We start from the raw sequence: 22705 nt of genomic DNA, 5'->3' as shown, positions 1-22705 counted from the left end.
TTGGGATCGATAACTACAAGCATTTTTTTTTTATTTGGGAAATTGTTCTGACAATTCAGGACTATGGAGCTAATGAAGGCAATGGAGGAGAGGGAAGGTCAGGGACCAGGGTAGGCAAACAAGAGGGTGCAGGAGATACAGAGCACTGACAGCAGCACCGTAATACAGAGCACTGACATCAGCACCGTGACATACAGCGCTGACAGCAGCTCCGTGACATACAGCGCTGACAGCAGCTCCGTGACATACAGCGCTGACAGCAGCTCCGTGACATACAGCGCTGACAGCAGCTCCGTGACATACAGCGCTGACAGCAGCTCCGTGACATACAGCGCTGACAGCAGCACCGTGACATACAGCGCTGACAGCAGCTCCGTGACATACAGCGCTGACAGCAGCTCCGTGACATACAGCGCTGACAGCAGCTCCGTGACATACAGCACTGACAGCAGCTCCGTGACATACAGCGCTGACAGCAGCTCCGTGACATACAGCGCTGACAGCAGCACCGTGACATACAGCGCTGACAGCAGCTCCGTGACATACAGCGCTGACAGCAGCTCCGTGACATACAGCGCTGACAGCAGCTCCGTGACATACAGCGCTGACAGCAGCTCCGTGACATACAGCGCTGACAGCAGCTCCGTGACATACAGCGCTGACAGCAGCTCCGTGACATACAGCGCTGACAGCAGCTCCGTGACATACAGCGCTGACAGCAGCTCCGTGACATACAGCGCTGACAGCAGCTCCGTGACATACAGCGCTGACAGCAGCTCCGTGACATACAGCGCTGACAGCAGCACCGTAAGCAGCCCCAGGAGGAAGTCAGCACAGCACAGGGATGGTGTGATCCCCTCATAATAAGAACCCCCAGGAGGAAGTCAGCACAGCACAGGGATGGTGGGAGCCCCTCATAATAAGAACACCCAGGAGGAAGTCAGCACAGCACAGGGATGGTGGGAACCCCTCATAATAAGCAGCCCCAGTAGAAATATGACACCGCTCAACCTCTTCAAAGAGGAGGGTAGGGGCATATAGTACGGTGTGCTTTTTTGGGTCAGGGAAGTGAGCCAAATGAATTAAGAAGGTCTGTGTGCTTGATTCCAAAAATTGTTTATAGACATATACATGGTCTACTGATCACATGTGTTGAATTCCTCCGAGATCCATGCCTCATTCATTTTTAGAAATGTGAGGTAGTTAACACTGTGGTGAGCTAGGCGAGTACGCTTATCGGTCACAATCCCCCCTGCTGCGCTGAACGTCCTTTCGGACAGGACACTGGATGAGGGGCAAGCCAACAGTTCGATTGCAAATTGGGCAAGCTCTGGCCAGAGGTCAAGCCTGCCCACCCAGTAGTCTAGGGGTTCATCACTCCTCAGAGCGTCCACATCGGCCGTTAACCCAATGTAGTCGGACACCTGACGGTCTAGGCGTTCCCTGATGCTGGATCCGGATGACACCTGTCGATGGGTCGGCTGAAAGAATGACCTCATATCCGAAGTCACCAACACATCTTCAAACCGGCCTCTTCTTGCAGGCGCTGTTGGATTGGTACCCGCAAATCCTTCTCTGGGAGTGGGAATTGCTCCTCTGCCAGCGCACGCAAAAGCAGAATGCAGCATTTCTCGAAGCAAGGCCTGGAAGTGCTGCATTCTGACAGCCCTCTGCGACGGCGGTAACATTTCCGCCATTTTGTGTTTGTACCGGGGGTCTAAGTACGTTGCCACCCAGTACTGGTCCTTGACCCTCATGCTTTTTATACGGGGGTCCCTATTAAAACACTGGAGCATGAAGGCCCCCATTTGCACTAAAGTGGAAGCGGTGTGGTGGCCTGGCTCCTGCTCATCATCCAGGATAATGTCGTCCTCTTCATTCTCCTCTCCCCATCCTCGCACAACAGGGATCCCAGAAAGGTTTAAAGCATGCTCTTCTTGCTCCTGCTCATCCGCCCCGGCACCATCCTCCTCTGACTCCTCATCAGACTCCTGTTGTTGACTTGTCTCAGATAGAGTAGCCCCCCCTGGGAATTCATCCAGCATTGCGACTTCCTCATCTTCCCGCTCCTGCTCCTCCACAGCCTGATCAATGACACGACGCAATGCACGCTCCAGAAAGAAGGCATAAGGTACCATGTCACTGATGGCGCCATGGCTGCGACTGACCAGTTTGGTGATCTCCTCAAATGGCCGCAGAAGTCTGCATGTGTCGCGCATGAGCAGCCACTGGCGCGGTGAAAAAAAACCCAGCTCCCCAGAACCGTTTCTTTCGCAGAGTTCATACAGGTAGACGTTAACTGCACGTTTCTGCTGGAGCAGCCTATCAAGCATATAGAAGGTTGAGTTCCATCGCGTCGGGCAATCGCAAATAAGACGTCTGACCGGCAGATGGTGTCGCCGCTGAATGTCAGCAAGGCGAGCCATGGCCGTGTAAGATCTTCTGAAATGGGCCGAGATTTTCCTTGCCTGCCGCAAGATGTCCTGGACCCCAGGGTATTTGACAAGGAATCGCTGCACGACCAAGTTTAAGACGTGTGCCATGCACGGCACGTGCGTGATTTTGCCCTGTTTCAATGCGCTAAGCAGATTGGCACCGTTGTCACACACCACTTTACCAACTGTCAAATTGAGCGGTGTTAGCCACTCATCTGCCTGTGAACGCAAAGCTGAAAGGAGTGCCGGGCCAGTGTGGCTCTTTGCTTCCAGGCACAACAGACGCAGCACGGCATGGCAACGTCTCACCTGGCATGTGGAATAGGTTCTGGGGAGCTTGGGCGGTGCAGTGGAAGAGACGCTAGCAGCGGAAAAGGAGGAGGCAGCTGAGGAGGAGAGGGAGGAGGATGGAGTAGGAGGAGGAGAAGAAGAGTCAGGCCTGCATGCAATCCGTGGCGGTAAAACCAAATCTACACGGGTGCCACGGGTTACATGCTTGACGGCCGTCAGAAGGTTCACCCAGTGGGCAGTAAAACTGATATACCTTCCCTGCCCGTGTTTGCTAGACCACGTGTCTGTGGTCAGATGTATCTTGGCACCGACACTGTGTGCCAGAGATACATTCACTTGCCGCTGAACATGGCCATATAGCTCTGGGATGCCCTTCTCTGAGAAATACTTCCTTCCTGGGACCTTCCATTGTGGTGTTCCAATGGCCACAAATTTGCGAAAGGCCTCCGAGTCCACCAGTTTATATGGCAGTAGTTGGCGGGCTATGAGTTCTGACAAGCCAGCCGCCAACCGTTGGGCAAGAGGGTTATCCGGCGTCATCATTTTTTTACGCTCAAACATTAGGCCCACGGAAGCCTGCCTTTTTGCAGAAAAATGTGAGCTTGGCGTGATGGAAGGTGGAGTGGAGGACAATTGTGAGGAGAGAGGAGAAGGAGAAGTAGAAGACGAGGCTGGACGGTGAGAGCCTGCAGTGTGGCTTTGTGTGTTCCGTTGCTCCCACTGGGCTCGGTGATGGCTGCTCATGTGCCTTCTTAAGGCGGTCGTCCCTAGGTGAGTATTGGGCTTACCGCGACTAACGCGTTGACTGCAAAGATTGCAGATGGCAACGCTATTGTCAGCAGCGGACACGTTAAAAAAAGCCCACACTGCGGAGCCATGTGCCGGTGTCCTGGGAGCGCCAGATGTGACCGTACATGGTCGATGACTCGCTCCTGATACATTTGCAGTCTGCTTTGTCCCTGCTGTGCAATGTAAGTCATTGCTGCTTCTCCTCCCTATCTGCTGGTCCATATCTCCCTCTGAACTCCCCTCCTCTTCCTCTCTTGTGGGCACCCACGTGACATCACTAGACACGTCATCATCAACGTCACCTTCCCCACCGCTATAAGTAGAGTAGGCAGCAACACCGGGGACCAACCTCCTCCTTGGGCTGATCTGGGTACTGGCGTCAGACTGCTGAGTAGCGCTTGTTGCTACCTCCTCTTCCTGATCCAATACCAAGAGTGGCTGCGCATCAGAAATGTCCTCTTGATATGGATCGGAAAATAATTCCAGTGACTCAAGCGGAAGGTATGTGGTGGTGGTGGTGGTGGTCGTGTTGTTGGTGGTAGTGTCTTTGGGGGTGCACATAGCAGAGAGTGAAGAAGAGGGTGCAGATCGAGAGGATGAGGAGGGTGCAGAAGAGTAAGGCTGAGCGAGCCACTCAACCAAGTCTGGTGCATCCTTTAAAGTAATTGAACGCACCTTCTGCAACTTCCCACTTTGGCTCAAGCCTGTTGCTCCTGCCCTACCCCTACCACCCCTGCGGAAGGGCCTGCCTCTTCCTCTGCATGTCATTTTTTAAATGACCCTGTGACAAAACTCTTAGTCCCTATACCGCTGAAGGACTGCTGCAGTATAGGTGAGCGGTCAGCAGTGGTGCACGTCAACCCTATCTATTGTGGACCTATAGCGGTCCTTACAGAACAGCAGACTGTACCGCACTCAAGCCTATGTACCGTAGCACCCTATACCAAGTTACCAGTCCTTATAAGAACTTTTGTGGACCAAGCAGGTTGTGTATTAGTGTTTAGCAGACTGTACGTCAGTCCCTATACCGCTGAAGGACTGCTGCAGTATAGGGCAGCGGTCAGCAGTGGTGCACGTCAACCCTATCTATTGTGGACCGATAGCGGTCCTTACAGAACAGCAGACTGTACCGCACTCAAGCCTATGTACCGTAGCACCCTATACCAAGTTACCAGTCCTTATAAGAACTTTTGTGGACCAAGCAGGTTGTGTATTAGTGTTTAGCAGACTGTACGTCAGTCCCTATACCGCTGAAGGACTGCTGCAGTATAGGGCAGCGGTCAGCAGTGGTGCACGTCAACCCTATCTATTGTGGACCGATAGCGGTCCTTACAGAACAGCAGACTGTACCGCACTCAAGCCTATGTACCGTAGCACCCTATACCAAGTTACCAGTCCTTATAAGAACTTTTGTGGAACAAGCAGGTTGTGTGTTAGTGATTAGCAGACTGTACGTCAGTCCCTATACCGCTGAAGGACTGCTGCAGTATAGGTGAGCGGTCAGCAGTGGTGCACGTCAACCCTATCTATTGTGGACCGATAGCGGTCCTTACAGAACAGCAGACTGTACCGCACTCAAGCCTATGTACCGTAGCACCCTATACCAAGTTACCAGTCCTTATAAGAACTTTTGTGGACCAAGCAGGTTGTGTATTAGTGTTTAGCAGACTGTACGTCAGTCCCTATACCGCTGAAGGACTGCTGCAGTATAGGGCAGCGGTCAGCAGTGGTGCACGTCAACCCTATCTATTGTGGACCGATAGCGGTCCTTACAGAACAGCAGACTGTACCGCACTCAAGCCTATGTACCGTAGCACCCTATACCAAGTTACCAGTCCTTATAAGAACTTTTGTGGACCAAGCAGGTTGTGTATTAGTGTTTAGCAGACTGTACGTCAGTCCCTATACCGCTGAAGGACTGCTGCAGTATAGGGCAGCGGTCAGCAGTGGTGCACGTCAACCCTATCTATTGTGGACCGATAGCGGTCCTTACAGAACAGCAGACTGTACCGCACTCAAGCCTATGTACCGTAGCACCCTATACCAAGTTACCAGTCCTTATAAGAACTTTTGTGGAACAAGCAGGTTGTGTGTTAGTGATTAGCAGACTGTACGTCAGTCCCTATACCGCTGAAGGACTGCTGCAGTATAGGTGAGCGGTCAGCAGTGGTGCACGTCAACCCTATCTATTGTGGACCGATAGCGGTCCTTACAGAACAGCAGACTGTACCGCACTCAAGCCTATGTACCGTAGCACCCTATACCAAGTTACCAGTCCTTATAAGAACTTTTGTGGACCAAGCAGGTTGTGTATTAGTGTTTAGCAGACTGTACGTCAGTCCCTATACCGCTGAAGGACTGCTGCAGTATAGGGCAGCGGTCAGCAGTGGTGCACGTCAACCCTATCTATTGTGGACCGATAGCGGTCCTTACAGAACAGCAGACTGTACCGCACTCAAGCCTATGTACCGTAGCACCCTATACCAAGTTACCAGTCCTTATAAGAACTTTTGTGGACCAAGCAGGTTGTGTATTAGTGTTTAGCAGACTGTACGTCAGTCCCTATACCGCTGAAGGACTGCTGCAGTATAGGGCAGCGGTCAGCAGTGGTGCACGTCAACCCTATCTATTGTGGACCGATAGCGGTCCTTACAGAACAGCAGACTGTACCGCACTCAAGCCTATGTACCGTAGCACCCTATACCAAGTTACCAGTCCTTATAAGAACTTTTGTGGACCAAGCAGGTTGTGTATTAGTGTTTAGCAGACTGTACGTCAGTCCCTATACCGCTGAAGGACTGCTGCAGTATAGGGCAGCGGTCAGCAGTGGTGCACGTCAACCCTATCTATTGTGGACCGATAGCGGTCCTTACAGAACAGCAGACTGTACCGCACTCAAGCCTATGTACCGTAGCACCCTATACCAAGTTACCAGTCCTTATAAGAACTTTTGTGGAACAAGCAGGTTGTGTGTTAGTGATTAGCAGACTGTACGTCAGTCCCTATACCAATGAAGGACTGCTGCAGTATAGGGCAGCGGTCAGCAGTAGTGCACGGCAACCCTATGTATTGTGGACCGATAGCGGTCCTTACAGAACAGCAGACTGTACTGCACTCAGGCCTATGTACCGTAGCACCCTATACCAAGTTACCAGTCCTTATAAAAACTTTTGTGGACCAAGCAGGTTGTGTGTTAGTGTTTAGCAGACTGTGCGTCAGTCCCTATACCGCTGAAGGACTGCTGCAGTATAGGGCAGCGGTCAGCAGTAGTGCACGGCAACCCTATGTATTGTGGACCGATAGCGGTCCTTACAGAACAGCAGACTGTAACGCACTCAGGCCTATGTACCGTAGCACCCTATACCAAGTTACCAGTCCTTATAAGAACTTTTGTGGACCAAGCAGGTTGTGTGTTAGTGATTAGCAGACTGTACGTCAGTCCCTATACCAATGAAGGACTGCTGCAGTATAGGGCAGCGGTCAGCAGTAGTGCACGGCAACCCTATGTATTGTGGACCGATAGCGGTCCTTACAGAACAGCAGACTGTAACGCACTCAGGCCTATGTACCGTAGCACCCTATACCAAGTTACCAGTCCTTATAAAAACTTTTGTGGACCAAGCAGGTTGTGTGTTAGTGTTTAGCAGACTGTGCGTCAGTCCCTATACCGCTGAAGGACTGCTGCAGTATAGGGCAGCGGTCAGCAGTAGTGCACGGCAACCCTATGTATTGTGGACCGATAGCGGTCCTTACAGAACAGCAGACTGTAACGCACTCAGGCCTATGTACCGTAGCACCCTATACCAAGTTACCAGTCCTTATAAGAACTTTTGTGGACCAAGCAGGTTGTGTGTTAGTGATTAGCAGACTGTACGTCAGTCCCTATACCAATGAAGGACTGCTGCAGTATAGGGCAGCGGTCAGCAGTAGTGCACGGCAACCCTATGTATTGTGGACCGATAGCGGTCCTTACAGAACAGCAGACTGTAACGCACTCAGGCCTATGTACCGTAGCACCCTATACCAAGTTACCAGTCCTTATAAGAACTTTTGTGGACCAAGCAGGTTGTGTGTTAGTGATTAGCAGACTGTACGTCAGTCCCTATACCAATGAAGGACTGCTGCAGTATAGGGCAGCGGTCAGCAGTAGTGCACGGCAACCCTATGTATTGTGGACCGATAGCGGTCCTTACAGAACAGCAGACTGTAACGCACTCAGGCCTATGTACCGTAGCACCCTATACCAAGTTACCAGTCCTTATAAGAACTTTTGTGGACCAAGCAGGTTGTGTGTTAGTGATTAGCAGACTGTACGTCAGTCCCTATACCAATGAAGGACTGCTGCAGTATAGGGCAGCGGTCAGCAGTAGTGCACGGCAACCCTATGTATTGTGGACCGATAGCGGTCCTTACAGAACAGCAGACTGTACTGCACTCAGGCCTATGTACCGTAGCACCCTATACCAAGTTACCAGTCCTTATAAGAACTTTTGTGGACCAAGCAGGTTGTGTGTTAGTGATTAGCAGACTGTACGTCAGTCCCTATACCAATGAAGGACTGCTGCAGTATAGGGCAGCGGTCAGCAGTAGTGCACGGCAACCCTATGTATTGTGGACCGATAGCGGTCCTTACAGAACAGCAGACTGTACTGCACTCAGGCCTATGTACCGTAGCACCCTATACCAAGTTACCAGTCCTTATAAGAACTTTTGTGGACCAAGCAGGTTGTGTATTAGTGTTTAGCAGACTGTGCGTCAGTCCCTATACCGCTGAAGGACTGCTGCAGTATAGGGCAGCGGTCAGCAGTAGTGCACGGCAACCCTATGTATTGTGGACCGATAGCGGTCCTTACAGAACAGCAGACTGTACTGCACTCAGGCCTATGTACCGTAGCACCCTATACCAAGTTACCAGTCCTTATAAGAACTTTTGTGGACCAAGCAGGTTGTGTATTAGTGTTTAGCAGACTGTGCGTCAGTCCCTATACCGCTGAAGGACTGCTGCAGTATAGGGCAGCGGTCAGCAGTAGTGCACGGCAACCCTATGTATTGTGGACCGATAGCGGTCCTTACAGAACAGCAGACTGTACCGCACCCAAGCCTATGTACCGTAGCACCCTAGACAGACCAAGTTACCAGTCCTGATAAAGAGCTTTGTGGAACAAGTGAGTTGTGAATGATTAGCAGACTGCAGCAGAAGGGCAGCAGTCAAGTATAATATTCTTTCTATATTTGGAAGAAAGAATATTATACGTGTACAAGCCTATTACCGTACCACTGATACCAGTCCTGAAAAGAACCTTTGTGGAACTAATAGTAACAGCAAGTCTTTAAAATTATCCTCACTGCCTGACACACTGCTTCCTGCCTGTCCCTATACAAATTGGCAAAAAAGAGTAGGCTGGAACGATTAGCTGGAACAGCTCTTTTGTGGACCTGATAGTAACAGCTAATGATGATGATGATGATGATGATGAAGAAAGACTAATCTGGCTGAGCTGTCCCTAAAATAGCAGCATACAGCGCTCTGTCCCTTTATCTAAACTGACAAAAGAAACTCAGGCTGCTGACCTAACACCTATACCAGTCCTGAAAAGAACTTTTGTGTACCAAATAGCTAGCGTTTTCTCTGTCCCTACTCCACACAGGATCCTTTCCCTACAGTGACAGAAGAAAGAATGTAAAATGGCCACCGGATCGGGTGTATTTATAGGTTAGGGGGAATGTCCAAGTGTCCATGAGCTGTCATGTCTCAATTGGTTGTCCTGTAACACATGATAAACGTGTCACGAAAGGTTAAAGTTCTTGTATACATTAAACACGTAAGTCCGCCGGGGCGAACGACGGAAAAAGGCGTTCGAACCCGCGGACGGCGAAAGTCGGAAATTCGCCGCGAAACGACCGCCGGGCGAACCGTTCGGCCATCACTATTCCTGATATACAGGTGATTAACAGACTAACAGAAAGGGTATGTATGTATGTATGTGTATATATATATATATATATATATATATATATATAGTTGTGCCCATAAGTTTGCATACCCTGAATTTATGATTTATTGGCCATTTCAGAGAGTATGTATGATAACACAAAAACTTTTCTTTCACTCATGGTTATTGTTTGGCCGAACAAATTTATTATCAATCAACTGTGTTTACTCTTTTTAAATCATAATCACATCAGAATCTACTCAAAATACCCTGATCATAAGTTTACATTCCCCAGTTTTTAATACTGTGTATTGCCCCTTTTAGCATCAATGGCAGCTTGAAATCTTTTGTGGTATTTGTGGATGAGGCCCTTTATCTTCTCAGATGGTAAAGCTGCCCATTCCTCTTGGCAAAAAGGCTCCAGTTCCTGTCAATTCTTGAAATGCCCTTTTGAGATCTCCCCAGAGTGACTCAATGATATTGAGGTCAGGAGACTGAGATGGCCATTCCAGAACCTTGACTTTATTCTGCTATAGCTAATGACAGGTCGACTTGGCCTTGTGTTTTGGAGTATTGTCATGTTGGAATGTCCAAGTGCGTCCCATGTGCAGCTTCCTGGCTGATGAATGCAAATGTTCCTCCAGTATTTTTTGATAACATACTGCATTTATCTTGCCATCATCTTTGACCAAATCTCCTGTGTCTTTGTAGCTCACACTTACCCAAAACACCAGTGATCCACACCGTGTTTCACAGCAGAAATGCCTTGTTGACTCAAATGTAGCGTTTATTTTTGTGCTCAAAATGCAAAATTTTGGTCTCATCACTCAAAATGATGTTGCGCTAGAAGGTTTGAAGCTTGTCTCTGTGCTATTGTAAGGGGGATACTTTGTAGCAACGGATTTCTTCTGGCGACTCGACCATGCAGCCCATCTTTCCTCAAGTGCCTTCTTATTGTGTATCTTGAAGCAACCACACCACGTTTTTAGAGAGTCCTGTATTTCACCTGAAGTTATTTGTGGGTTTTTCTTTGCATTCCGAACTATTTTCCTGGCAGTTGTGGCTGACCGTGGTTTGGTTTCAACAGAACCTCTCATTTTCCACCTCTTGAGTTTGAACACTGTTGATTAGCATTCTCAATTCCTTGGATAACTTTTTATATTCCTTTCCTGTTTCCACAGTTCAACTACCTTTTCCTGTAGATCGATTTGGCAATTCTTTAGCTTTCCCCATAACTCAGAATAACTCAGAATCCAGAAACGTCCAGTGCAGCACTGGATGAAAGATGCATGGGTCTATCAGGAGTCCAGAAACTCATTGACCTTTTATACACACACACTATTTACAAGCAAACAGATCACAGATGAGGATGGTTACCTTTAATAGCCATTCAAACCCCTTTGTGTCAACTTATGTGCATGTTATCAGGCCAAAATTGCCAGGGTATGTAAACTTTTGATCAGAGTAAATTGGATAGTTTCTGTTGTCATTATGATTTAAAAAGAGTAAACACAGTTGACTCAGCCAAAAACTAGCCATCAGTGAAAGAAATGTTTTTTGTGTTATCATTCATATTCTTTGTAAAATGGCCAAGAAATCATAAATTTTTCCAAGGTATGTAAACTTATGAGCACAACTGTATATATATATATATATATATAAAGTTATTTATGCAGTTATGGAACAGTGAACAAGTAAAATGTCACATCCAAAATTAGAAGAATGTTGTGATAGAACATGTTCTTAGTGAGAATCAACTACAGCTTCCCTTTAGTATATAGAGCACAAGTGCACCACACTTTAGTCATTCTTCTCAAACCATCTTTCACTGTACTGCCTACTCTGTGACTACTAATATGGTGCCCATAGACATTTGATTACTAGATTACAAATAGTCAGATTGCGAGACAATGTGATGGCTGAGGGGCACTAGCAGACATCACTTGTAGGGGAAGAGGAGATCAAACATATTGGTAAGCCTTGTCTGATCGCAGCCCCCTGCCAATAAGCCAATCAATGCTGGAGGTGTTTGCAGCATGCCATTTGACTAGTCCAACCCTGCAATTTGTTTTACAGGTCAGAATAACTTGCATCCACTGCCATAGAAAAAGTTCTTTGGATAAATTCTATTTCCAATAAGGCTCCATGCACACTGAAGCTGATAAACTGCAGTTTATTGGAGTTTGGGCGTTTTTTGTAAAAGCCCATAAACTCCACTCTATGTTAGCCTATGTGTCCATGCACACATGGACGTTTTTCAGCTTTAATGAGCAGTGGAGTTTATGGGCTTTTTTCTGAACGCCAGAAATTCGCGTTCAAAGTGCCGTTTTTCAGCGGCAAAAAACGACAAACGCTCATTAACGCTCATTAACGCTCGTTCATTAGTGTTCGGCATTCTATTTTTCAATGCATTGTGGGATTTTTGGAGTGTCCTCTGTGTATTTTTATAAAAAACGCCCATTAACGCTAATGCTGTAAAACGCTCATTAACGCTCATTAACGCTAGTATAAAACGCTGTTAAAAGCAGGTTTTTCAACCAGCGTTTTCTGCCAGCAATCTGGCGTCCAGAAATGGCTTTTTTGAGCTTCAGTGTGCATGGAGCCTTAGGCCAGTTACGCCATGATCACATGGTGCACCCATTAAGCAATGCACCGGTGCATCACTGTATTCATGGCATATCTCTAAAAGCTTATTCCCTTACTGACCATAGTTCAGCAGGAGTGACTGAACAGTTTGTTTTAATTTAAATCATTATTTGATTTTGTATATATAATTTTTATTTTGGTACCAAGGCTGCTGTGGGTTGCATTGTACATATTCATTTAATCAGTTAATAGAACATAAATATCATTGAGGCAGAGCAAAAGTAGAGTGGATATGTTGTTAGAAGAAAACATGAAAAAAGGCAATTACATTAAAGATTCCATATAGTCAACCTTTTAAATACTTTTAGAAATAATAGATTACAAGGCTTTATGTGTTCTATACATACAGTATAATGAAACTATGTAAAGTTTTTTACAAAATAAAACTTTGTAATCTTTTTTTAGAGAAATATTTTGGTGGATGACTAAAAGAAGCCTTTCATTTTTTACTTTCTTGGTAGTATGCATTGGTGAAGCTATTAGCCTCCACTGTCCATTAATTTGGTTTATTTCATTGTGGTTTGTAGCTGCTTTTGTTTCTTTTTTAAAATATGAAAAAGAAGAACCTTGAGTTTAAGCCTAAAATTATGACAACGTCTAAGATGCATTTCAAAAGAAAAAATCACCCTCTAAGAGCTTGGTTTGGTTTGTTACTAAAAACTTGGCTTCCAATGTGACTTCCATTCAATGACTTCCCCCTTAAAATTAAGCCACACTTGCCCATCTTTATGACCTTGTTGTCCACTGCAAAGACAAGTGGGAGGTTGACAGGTGGGAGGGTATCAATTAAATATGTTAGGCTTAGGCCGCGTACACACGAGAGGATTGTCCGTCCAACTTAGTCAGCTGAAACGTGTTTCAGCGGACAGTCCGCTCGTGTGTGGGCTTCAGCGGACTTTTTCAGCGGACAGTCTGGCGGACTAAGTCTTTCGGAATTTCCGTAATACAGTCCGTCCAACTTTGGTTTCAGCGGACAGTCCGCTCGTGAGTAGGCTAGTTGGACGGACTATGTATGGTGCATGCTCAGAAAGGATTTACACGGCCGAAGGTTGCATTGCAGTGTATTGGACGTCGTATTTCTAGTCCCATCGTACGTGCTGTACACGTCATCGCGCAAGCTTTCAACGGACTGTCTGTTCATCGTGTGTGGTCAAGTCCGTTCATTCAAAAGTAGGACGGACTGTCTGTCGGATTGTCTGACGGACTTAGTTGGACGGACAATCCTCTCGTGTGTACGCGGCCTTAGATCCAAAGTCAGGGAAAACATGTCCCTAGTAACAAAGTGAAATCGGGAATAGAAAGGCACACAAAGAGCTTCTAAGAAAAATAACAGCAGACACGTTGCAATGACTGTCCCTAAGGAAACACTCTTTTTCTGAAAACCATTTAAAATGGCTGACTGCTTTGCTTTCAGTTATACAAGGATGCACATGCTGCTCTTATTTTCCTATAAAGACATTTTTTTTCTAGACATCCCATGTTTCCTTAGTACATTCCAATCAGTCTCCTGAACAGGAAGCAGGCCTTGTAGAGGAAAACATCTTACGTGTGTAGTCAGGATACAGAGGTATTTGTATGTGTACACTATGAAACTGACAAATTACTTTTGAAAGTAATTAGAGGTCATACCCATGTTCTCCTTTAGAAATGTTATTTTTATACGTGAGGACCAATAGTGGCCATATTCGTTGCCAGCACACTACCAGCATTTAATTTCCCGGTATTCTAGTATGTATATTTTACTCAACGATATCTACAATAAACATTGTTTTATTTTTACTTTTTTTATACGTTTTTGTCAGTGGTGGTTGGGCTCAATTCTCTTGGGGGGGGGGGTGGCCTGCGGCCCCCCAGCCAACTAACCACTCCGCACCCCCTCATCGCTCGCTCGATCACCGCTTCCTCCTATCACTTGATCATCGCATGGCCCGCCAGGCCCCCTTCCACCCCCACAATTACCCCATTCAGGTCGTAGCTCCGGTGGCTTCAGCGGCTCCTCCCTAGTCCCAGCGGTTGCTTCTCTTCACAGTCAATCAGGACTTAGGACTTGCGGCCAATCGGGTCTTAGGACTCCCGGCCGATTGGGTCTCAGGAACCGCTTTGTGATTGGCCGAGAGGAGAAACAGGAAGACAATAGCGAATATTAATTAGCTAATGTACCCCAAGCCCACCCTTTTTGAAGCCAATTAGAGCCTCAGGCTCTAATCATAATGCTTTGTAATGATGTGCTTTATAAAAAAAAAAGAAAAACCCATTGGAATCCATGTGTCCGGCACCCTGCATGTAGTTTAGGGGCCAGGCGCATTGATTAAGGGGAGTGGCAATAGCGGCCACCACTGTTTTTTGTTATGTTTCTAAATAAAATATGATCTATAAAATTTCTCCTTATTTAGTCGAAGTGAAGTAGAACAAAACACTTAAAGGGTTTGTAAAGGAAAAAACAAAAAACAAAGATCATACTTACCTGTTCTGTGCAATGGTTTTGCACATAGCAGCCTCAATTCGCCTCTTCTCGGGTTCCACACAGAAGTTTCGGGCTCTTCCCCCTTACCAAATGCCCCCATAGTAAGCCGCTTGCTATGGGGGCACTCGTGTGAGCTTGCTCCTGAGCCCCTTTCTCTGTGTCCACAGGACACAGAGAGATGGCTCAGCCCCGTTCCCTCCTCACTGGCTATGATTGACAGGAGCGGGAGCCAATGGCTCCTGCTGCTGGACCTCAACCAAAGAGGAGGAAGAGACCCCCGACAGCCGCTGCTCTTGTGCACATTGCTGGATCGAGATTGTGCTTAGGTAAATATTGGGGGGCTGGAGGGGGAGCTGCACACTGAAGGTTTTTTACTTTCATGTATAGAATACTAGAAGGTAAAAAAAAACTTCAGCCTTTAGAACCACTTTAACATACAATCATCACAAAACAGTCTACAGGCTGCTTAACCACTTGAGATCCACGCTATAGCCGAATGACGGCTACAGCGCGGACCTCCTTTGCCGGGACTACGTCGATCCCGACCCCTTATCACGTGATCAGCTGTCAGCCAATGACAGCTGATCATGTGATGCAACGGAGCCGGTAATCGGCTATTATTCCTCCTCGCGCTGACAGCGCGAGGAGAAAAAAAAAGAGCCGATCACTGGCGGCCGTGATCGGGACATCAGTCCCGATCACGGCCAGCCCTGCCAGTGCCCACCTGCCCCCTGCCAGTGCCCACCTGCCCCCTGCCAGTGCCACCTTAATAAAACATGAGTGCCCCCGTCAGTGCCACCCAGCAGTGCCCACAGTGCCACCCACAGTGCCACCCACAGTGCCCACAATCTGCCTCAACAACGGTGCTGCACCCCAGTGCCACATATCCGTGCCCATCAGTGTCATCTACCAGTGCCCATCAGTGCCCAGCAGTGCCGCCCATCAGTGCCCAGCAGTGCCACCTATCAGAGCCACCTATCAGTGCCACCTATCAGTGCCCATCAGTCCCATCTATCAGTGGTACCTATCAGTGCCCCTTAGTGCCACCCATCCGTGCCACCCATCCGTACCCATCTTTGCCCATCAGTGCCGCCTTATCTGTGCCCATCAGTACTGCCTTATCTATGCCTATCGGTGCCACCTTATCTGTGCCTATTAGTGCCGCCTTAACTATGCCTATCAGTGCCCACCAGTGCAGCCTATCAGTGCCCACCAATGCAGCCTATCAGTGCCCACCAGTGCAGCCTATCAGTGCCGCCTCATCAGCGCACTTCAATGAAGGAGAAAAATGACCTGTTTGCAAAATTTTATAACAAACTATTAAACATGATTTTTTTTTGCATCTTTTTTTGCATCTTTTTTTGTTTGTTTAGCAAAAAATAAAACTCCGAGCTGTAACTAAATACCACCAAAAGAAAGCTCTATTTGTGGGAAAAAAATGATAAAAATTTCATTTGGGTACAGTGTTGTATGCCCGCGCAATTGTCATTCAAAATGCATCAGCGCTGAAAGCTGAAAATTGGTCTGGGCATGAGGGGGGTTTAAGTGCCCAGTAAGCAAGTGGTTAAAGTTTATGTAAAGCTTTATTTCTATTTATTAACATAATGAATGTTATACTTACCTGCTCTGTGCAATGGTATTGGTATGTGGAATGGTATTGCACAGGGGGGACCCAAACCTCCTTTTCTGGGGTCCCCCACTGGTGCTTTTGGCTCCTCCTCTTTAGTGTCTGCCCCCATAGCAAGCACCTGCTATGGTGGTAGATGTACGAGCTCACTCGCGAAGACTGGCACCCGGAAGAAGTCAGGTAGAAGATGTTAGTGTCAGACTATTGAAACTAACTAACTTTAGTTCTGCTTTAATTTGTTTATCAAGTCCATCTAAATCTAGTGTATCTAAAACAGCCCATAGATTATGCAATTTTCTTTCCTTCTACCAAGGAAGAAAAGAAAATTGCTCGATTCCCCCATCAACATAGACAGTGTTAATGGGGGCATCACTCTCGCTGCGCTATTGTGTTCTGCTGGGATAGGTGGATCTGATTTTTATATTCATCCAACTGTAGAAGAGGGTGCTAATGCATTACACATGACAGAATTGCTTTAATGTGACGCTAGGTGCCTGTTTTCTAGTATTGCGCTTCGTTCTAACTGCAATGTCATGCTGTGTGAACTTATGGGAGAAGTCAGAGCAGGAATCCCATAGCTCCCAATTGTCCCTGATTTGGAGGGCCTGTCCCTGATGTGGAGCAATGTCCCTCTGTCCCTCATTCCACCTCATTTGTCCCTCATTTTGGTCTGATCTATATAGTTGTATATAAAATGCACTTTTTATCTTTCAAAAAGTGTTTCCCAGTGCTAAACCTTTCATCCAATTTCTAAATTGCTGCATTTGTACATTTTAAAAGCCGATATAAAGGAATAGTAGTGGTAAAAAAAAGTCCTGCAGTATAGATGAACATTTAAAGCAGAACTAAAGTCAAAACTTTTCTTTTTTTTTCTTTTTTGCGATCTCTGTCCGATTGGTAAGAATTCCCTATACTTCCTGTTCCATAGCCAAACCAGGAAGTGAGAGGAAATCCTTCCAATGTTGTCACCTGGGTCACCAGAACTATTGACCCCATTGGAAGATTTTCCCTCTATTCCAATTACATTACATATCCATTACAACTCTACATTTTTTTAAATGTTCTTTTATTTTGGTGATTGCAGTAACAAGAACAAATAGGGGGAATTATTATTTCTAAAAGGGACACGAACAGAAAAAAAAAAAACGAAACAAACTGAAAAATGTTCTAATCCTTTCCACTCTAAAATGAAAAATGTTTTTCGATTAGTTATACTATATGTTTATTGCTAGAAGCAATACAAAGAAAGTGTTTACATCTTCATCATGTCCACTTGTCTATGTGTACATCAGACAGTGTTACTAGATGGGTTCAGGGAGCCCTGCAGTCACCTTTAGAGAGCATTTGGGGGGGGGGGGGGGGGGTTGCTTCAAACAATATCAGAGCTCAACTAACATTTTCTCTTCTTAAAGCTTCTTTAATAATAACACACTTGGTCTTAGTGCAATGAAATAACTTGGATTGCAATAATGCAAAGTCAATTCACAAATAACCAGGGGGGAAAGCAGTCCACCTGGAAACACTCATGTCATGTACACACAGCCGTTTTTTCTGTCGGAATAAACGCTGAAGGTTTTCCAGACGGAGTTCCGACAGAGTTTCGATGAAACTGTCTTGCGTACACACGATCACACCAAAGTCCGATCGTCAAGAACGCGGTGACGTACAACACGTACGACGGGACTAGAAAAAGGAAGCTCAATAGCCAGTAGCCAATAGCCTCTGTCTCGTACTTGCTTCAGAGCATGCATTGTTTTTTGTCTGTTGGAACAGCATACAGACAAGTAGTTTTCCCGATAGGAATTGATTCAGTCGGAAATATTTAAAACATGTACTATTTCTAGGTCCGTCAGAATTTCGATGAGGCATACACGCGATCGGAATATACGATGAAAAGCTTCCGTCTGACTTTTTCTGTCAGATATTACGCTCGTGTGTACGCGGCATAACAGCTCCAACAGCGTTTAGAGAGGGGTAGAACGTGGCCTGCCCAAGCAGGCATATGTCCAGAGAATTTGTGAGCACTGTATTTTCCCTTCTTGTCAGGAACCTTTCCCTACTGCTAGTTCTATCCCTACAAGGTGGGGTACCTGTCCCTATTCTACTAACTCATAAAATGTGTGCCAAACCTGGGAATCAGGGCATTAAAATAGCTCTGGCTGACCCAAGATGGTTGCAAGAGTCACATAGGGCAGCAGCAACCAATAGGATAGCTTCCCCAGTGACCCAGGAAAGCATAGGAAACCTGTTGCTCTTGAATTACTTTCCAACTACTGTACCACTACGAAAAATCATCACCTGCAGTAGAGAAAGTAGATTGCACATGCCTGCAAATGTCTGAGGAGGATTTGGGCACCCCAATAGCATCCATTGTTAAGCATTATTGAATGTATAACAACTGTCTTGTTTGCAGTGGCCACAAGTTCAGTCCATATAACTAAAATAGGACATAAAAAAGCAATATAACTTAATGTAATATGTGAGGTTAATCATAGAGGAGGTACAGGCTTAGCAGAAGCCAAAACTGGATTACTGAGCATTACCTGCAGTGCACTACCACAGGACCTCTGCCATCAAATGCTTTTCTGTCTTCGTCCACGTCCAGCATAAGCTGAAGAAGAGGCTGAGCGCTATCTGGAGTCTTGTGATCAGGCCAGGAGGTATACCAGTAATGTTTAACAATGCGTGACTGGCTTCCTTGCTGGAAAAAATAATAATAATTTAGTAGATAACTCACTAAGAAGTACTGATATTGCAGATCTTGTGTCCACAAAGCATACATTAGATGGATCATATATCATTACACATATAGTAGTCATTACATTTGGTGGGATGACCACTTCATACATTTGTCCCATTATTACAGAGGAATCTACTTTTATACAAATATTTAGGCATTAACTTGGTTTTCTGCAATACAATATATAAATTAAATGTCAACTCGGTAAGCCCATGCAAAATTTGGGGGTTGATGCTGGTGTAAACACCCCCTTTTACATATGTGTTGGACCCTCAAGTAGTAGGATCTCCCTGCTAGAATTTCCAGTCTGCCCTACCTTCTTCCCAATGGAAAATACATTAACATGGCTGTAGCTATTGGGCAGAGCTGCTGGAGTATTATTATTATTATTATTATAATACAGGATTTATATAGCGCCAACAGTTTACGCAGCAATGTAATATAGGGAGACAATACAGTTATAATACAATAAAATACAAGAGGATTACGAGGGCCCTGCTCAGAACAGTTTACAATCTAATAGGGTGGGGCAGGTGGTACAAAAGGTTGTAACTGTGGGGAATGAGCTGTTGGAAGTGGTAGGAGATTAGTTGGAGACATGATAGGCTTGCCTGAAGTGATGTGTTTTCAGGGATCGCCTGAAGGTAGCAAGAGTAGGCGATAGCCGGACAGGTTGAGGTAGCGAGTTCCAGAGGATGGGAGAGGCTCTGGAGAAATCCTGGAGATGAGCATGGGAGGAGGAGATGAAAGCGCTTGAGAGCAGGAGGTCTTGAGTGGAGAGGATGATTTTGGTGATATTTGGAGACAAGATTATTGATGTAGCTTGTGAATGGCTTTGTATGTTGTGGTTAGTATTTTGAATTTAATTTGCTGGGTGATTGGGAGCCAGTGTAGGGACTGGAGGAGAGGATTAGCAGACACTGAATGGTTGGTAAGGTGGATAAGTCTGGCAGCAGCATTCATGATAGACTGAAGAGGGGATAGCCTATGGAGAGGCAGGCCAATGAAAAGGGGGTTGCAATAGTCAAGGCGAGAGACAACAAGGGAGTGAATGAGGAGCTTGGTGGTTTCATTTGTTAAAAAGGGGCGAGATGTTGCGGAGGTGAATTCTACAAACTTTTGACAACAATTGGCTTTGAGGCTGAAATGACAGGTCAGAGTCTTGGATTACACCAAGTACCCTGGCGTGAGGGGAGGGACTGATGGTTGCATTGTTGGTTTTGATGGAAAAGTCATGGAGGGGAACGGGCGGGGGTAATATTAATAACTCAGTTTTAGAGAGATTTTGTTTAAGGAAGTGGTGCAACATCCATGCTGATATGTCAGTTAGTAAAGTGAGAGGAGACTGAAGGCGTGAGATGAGGAGTAGACAGATAGATTTGGGTGTCATCAGCATATAGATAGAGAAGAGAAGGTGTCCAAGAACAGAGCCTTGTAGGACCCCCACAGAAAGGGGAAATGGAGAGGAGGAGACAGAGTTTTGATGACAGTGAAGGAGGGCTGTGATAAATAGGCAGAGAACCAGGATAGAGCAGAATCTCGGAGGCCAAAGGAATGTAGTTTATTGAGGAGGAGCGGGTGGTCAACAGTATCAAAGGCCGCAGAGAGGTCAAGTAGTAGGAGTATGGACTACTGGCTGTTGGTTTTAGCAGTTAGTAAATCGTTAGTGAGTTTTAATAAGGCAGTTTCTGTGGAGTGCTGCAAGCAAAAGCCAGACTGTAAGGGGTCAAGAAGGTTATTTTGACTGAGGTAGGAGCTAAGACTGTTGTAGATTAAGCGTTCTAGAAGTTTACAGGTGAATAGGAGCACTGAAGAGTACTGAAGAAATAAAGGAAGCGTGAGGGTAACTTGATCTAAAAATATGGGTGAACTACTAGCCATAGACAGCTACTTTTCTGTTGCTTATAAATAAGTCTTTTTAAGCATTCTGAAAAAAATGCAATTATAACACAATAAAACATGTTATTTTGCTGTTGCCCACCCTCATTGGGAGGTCCTGCAAAGTTTGGATCACTAATCAAAAAGGGACCAATAAATTATTTCAAAAATACTGTTTTGCCCTATAACACTATACTTAGGGCTGTATTTGCTCTGCAACATATAAAAAAAATATTTAAATAATGTATTACCTTTAATGTGAGAATTCGGATAGTATAATATTCATGTTCATTGACGCTGTTGACAAGCACTTCAACATTTCCATAAATTCCCCTCTTCTCTGGCCAGTATAGCACACATTTCTGTACAGGAAATAAAAAACATTCTGCTAAGTTAATAAATGTTTTATTGGTAATATTGATCAACTTAGTACATATAGAGAAAGTATAAACCATTATAATAACCAACCAGATCAGGATTAAGAGTGGTAAGACTAATAAAATGTGAGTTTCATCTGGTTACTATCCGTTATGGCACTTTATTCCTTTTAAACTAGGCTGCTCTTTTTTTATTCTAGCCCTAGCATTGTATGTATTTCCATTTGTTATTACTTCTCTAGTGTGACAAAACATGTTTATACCATGTACTCCACGTTCCTCAAATATACTATTTTCTTCTAACATACAATCCTTTTCAACCCACAAATCATTTCATTGTAAGTACCTAGTGCAAAATGACCATTATTATGCAACACAGTTTATCTCAATTAATATATAAAAAATAGCATATATACAGTACTAAAAAGGGGCAACTGACCTGGTAATGAGCTATGGAGAGCCACTGGAGCTTACACTTACAGGCTTAGCGCAATCATTGCCTAAAAAACTAGTAACAAGCTCCCTTATAAGATGATCAGGGGGAAAGAAAACATTGAAAAGTTCAGCTGCCACCCATTGTGGAAATGTTCACATTGTCACATTATCTGATCTGCGGTCCCTACTCCTCCCAATGAATCTAAGGGAAATTATAAGCATGGGAAACAAAGGACTAAAAATATAGCTTCACTATGACCAGCTTGTTCATTACACTCTCCTCTGCAAAAGGCTTTCATTTAAAAAAAACATGCTACTTGCTATAGTCAAGCCCTGTAGCATAGTTCAAGTCACGTGAAAAACTTGTCAGTACAAAAGTTCCAATTACATAGCTGTGAAGCTATGTACCATTAGTTAGATGCAAATCAGGCTGCTAGTTATCCTGGACAGCCAAATACGACAGCTCAGAGACAGGATTTAACACAGAAGATGGGACAGAGCTTCACTACAAACAGGCAAGCAAAACAAAAAGTCCTGTTCCTTTAAGGTATGATCTATAGCACAGTGCTTGTGCTGTGTAATTTGTCCCTTTCTATGTTGTAATATACCTGGTTGATCCTGCCTGTTTCTGTGTCCTTCAGTTTGTGCTGACCACGGTAATCATGACTGCTGAGCCATGATACGATGGTCAGGTTATGTGCCTCCCTCAGCCTGCTCTCTGCTTTGAGTGTCTCCCCTCTCCCCCAGCCTCCCTGCCTGTCAGTGTGAGAGCCTCTTTCCTCCCCATCCCTCCCACCACTATTCAGTTGCAATATGCAGCAAATATATATGTGTAGCACCCTCTAGGGTTTGCTAGAAGTAGTGTTAGAATTTAGAGTAGGTGAAAACATTGTTTAGCTCATGGCTAAACAGTTCAGGGCTGGGTGACCCATCCTGGCAGCTCTCAGGTCCCTTCCTCTGGTCTAAAAGGTTGGAGAATCTTCTAGAATAAGTGGGTAGAGGTTAGGAGGAACTGTTTTGAATACTTGAATATTTATGGAGCCTCAGCCAATCCTGGAAGGGGGCTGAGACCATTCCATAAATAGACATG

The 22705-nt window shown here is 45.6% G+C and overlaps 1 protein-coding gene across 5 annotated transcripts in view; it reads right to left on the bottom strand.

Annotated features, from left to right (window-relative positions):
* Positions 1 to 22705, bottom strand: part of PTPRR (protein tyrosine phosphatase receptor type R) — a 304723-nt gene that overhangs the window by 34835 nt on the left and 247183 nt on the right. For all 5 annotated transcript variants that reach the window (XM_077468720.1, XM_077468721.1, XM_077468722.1 and 2 more), the window contains 2 exons: positions 21055 to 21165; positions 18729 to 18886 (listed from right to left, as the gene is read on the bottom strand). In XM_077468720.1, the coding sequence (XP_077324846.1) occupies positions 18729 to 18886; positions 21055 to 21165 (269 nt within the window). The remainder of the gene's footprint in view (positions 1 to 18728; positions 18887 to 21054; positions 21166 to 22705) is intronic.

This window comes from Lithobates pipiens, unplaced genomic scaffold (genome assembly GCF_037356315.1).
Source record: "Lithobates pipiens isolate NorthernLeopardFrog02 unplaced genomic scaffold, aLitPip1_a1.2 Scaffold_8, whole genome shotgun sequence".
NCBI lineage: Eukaryota > Metazoa > Chordata > Amphibia > Anura > Ranidae > Lithobates > Lithobates pipiens.
This window is presented reverse-complemented; position numbering and strand designations above follow the sequence as displayed.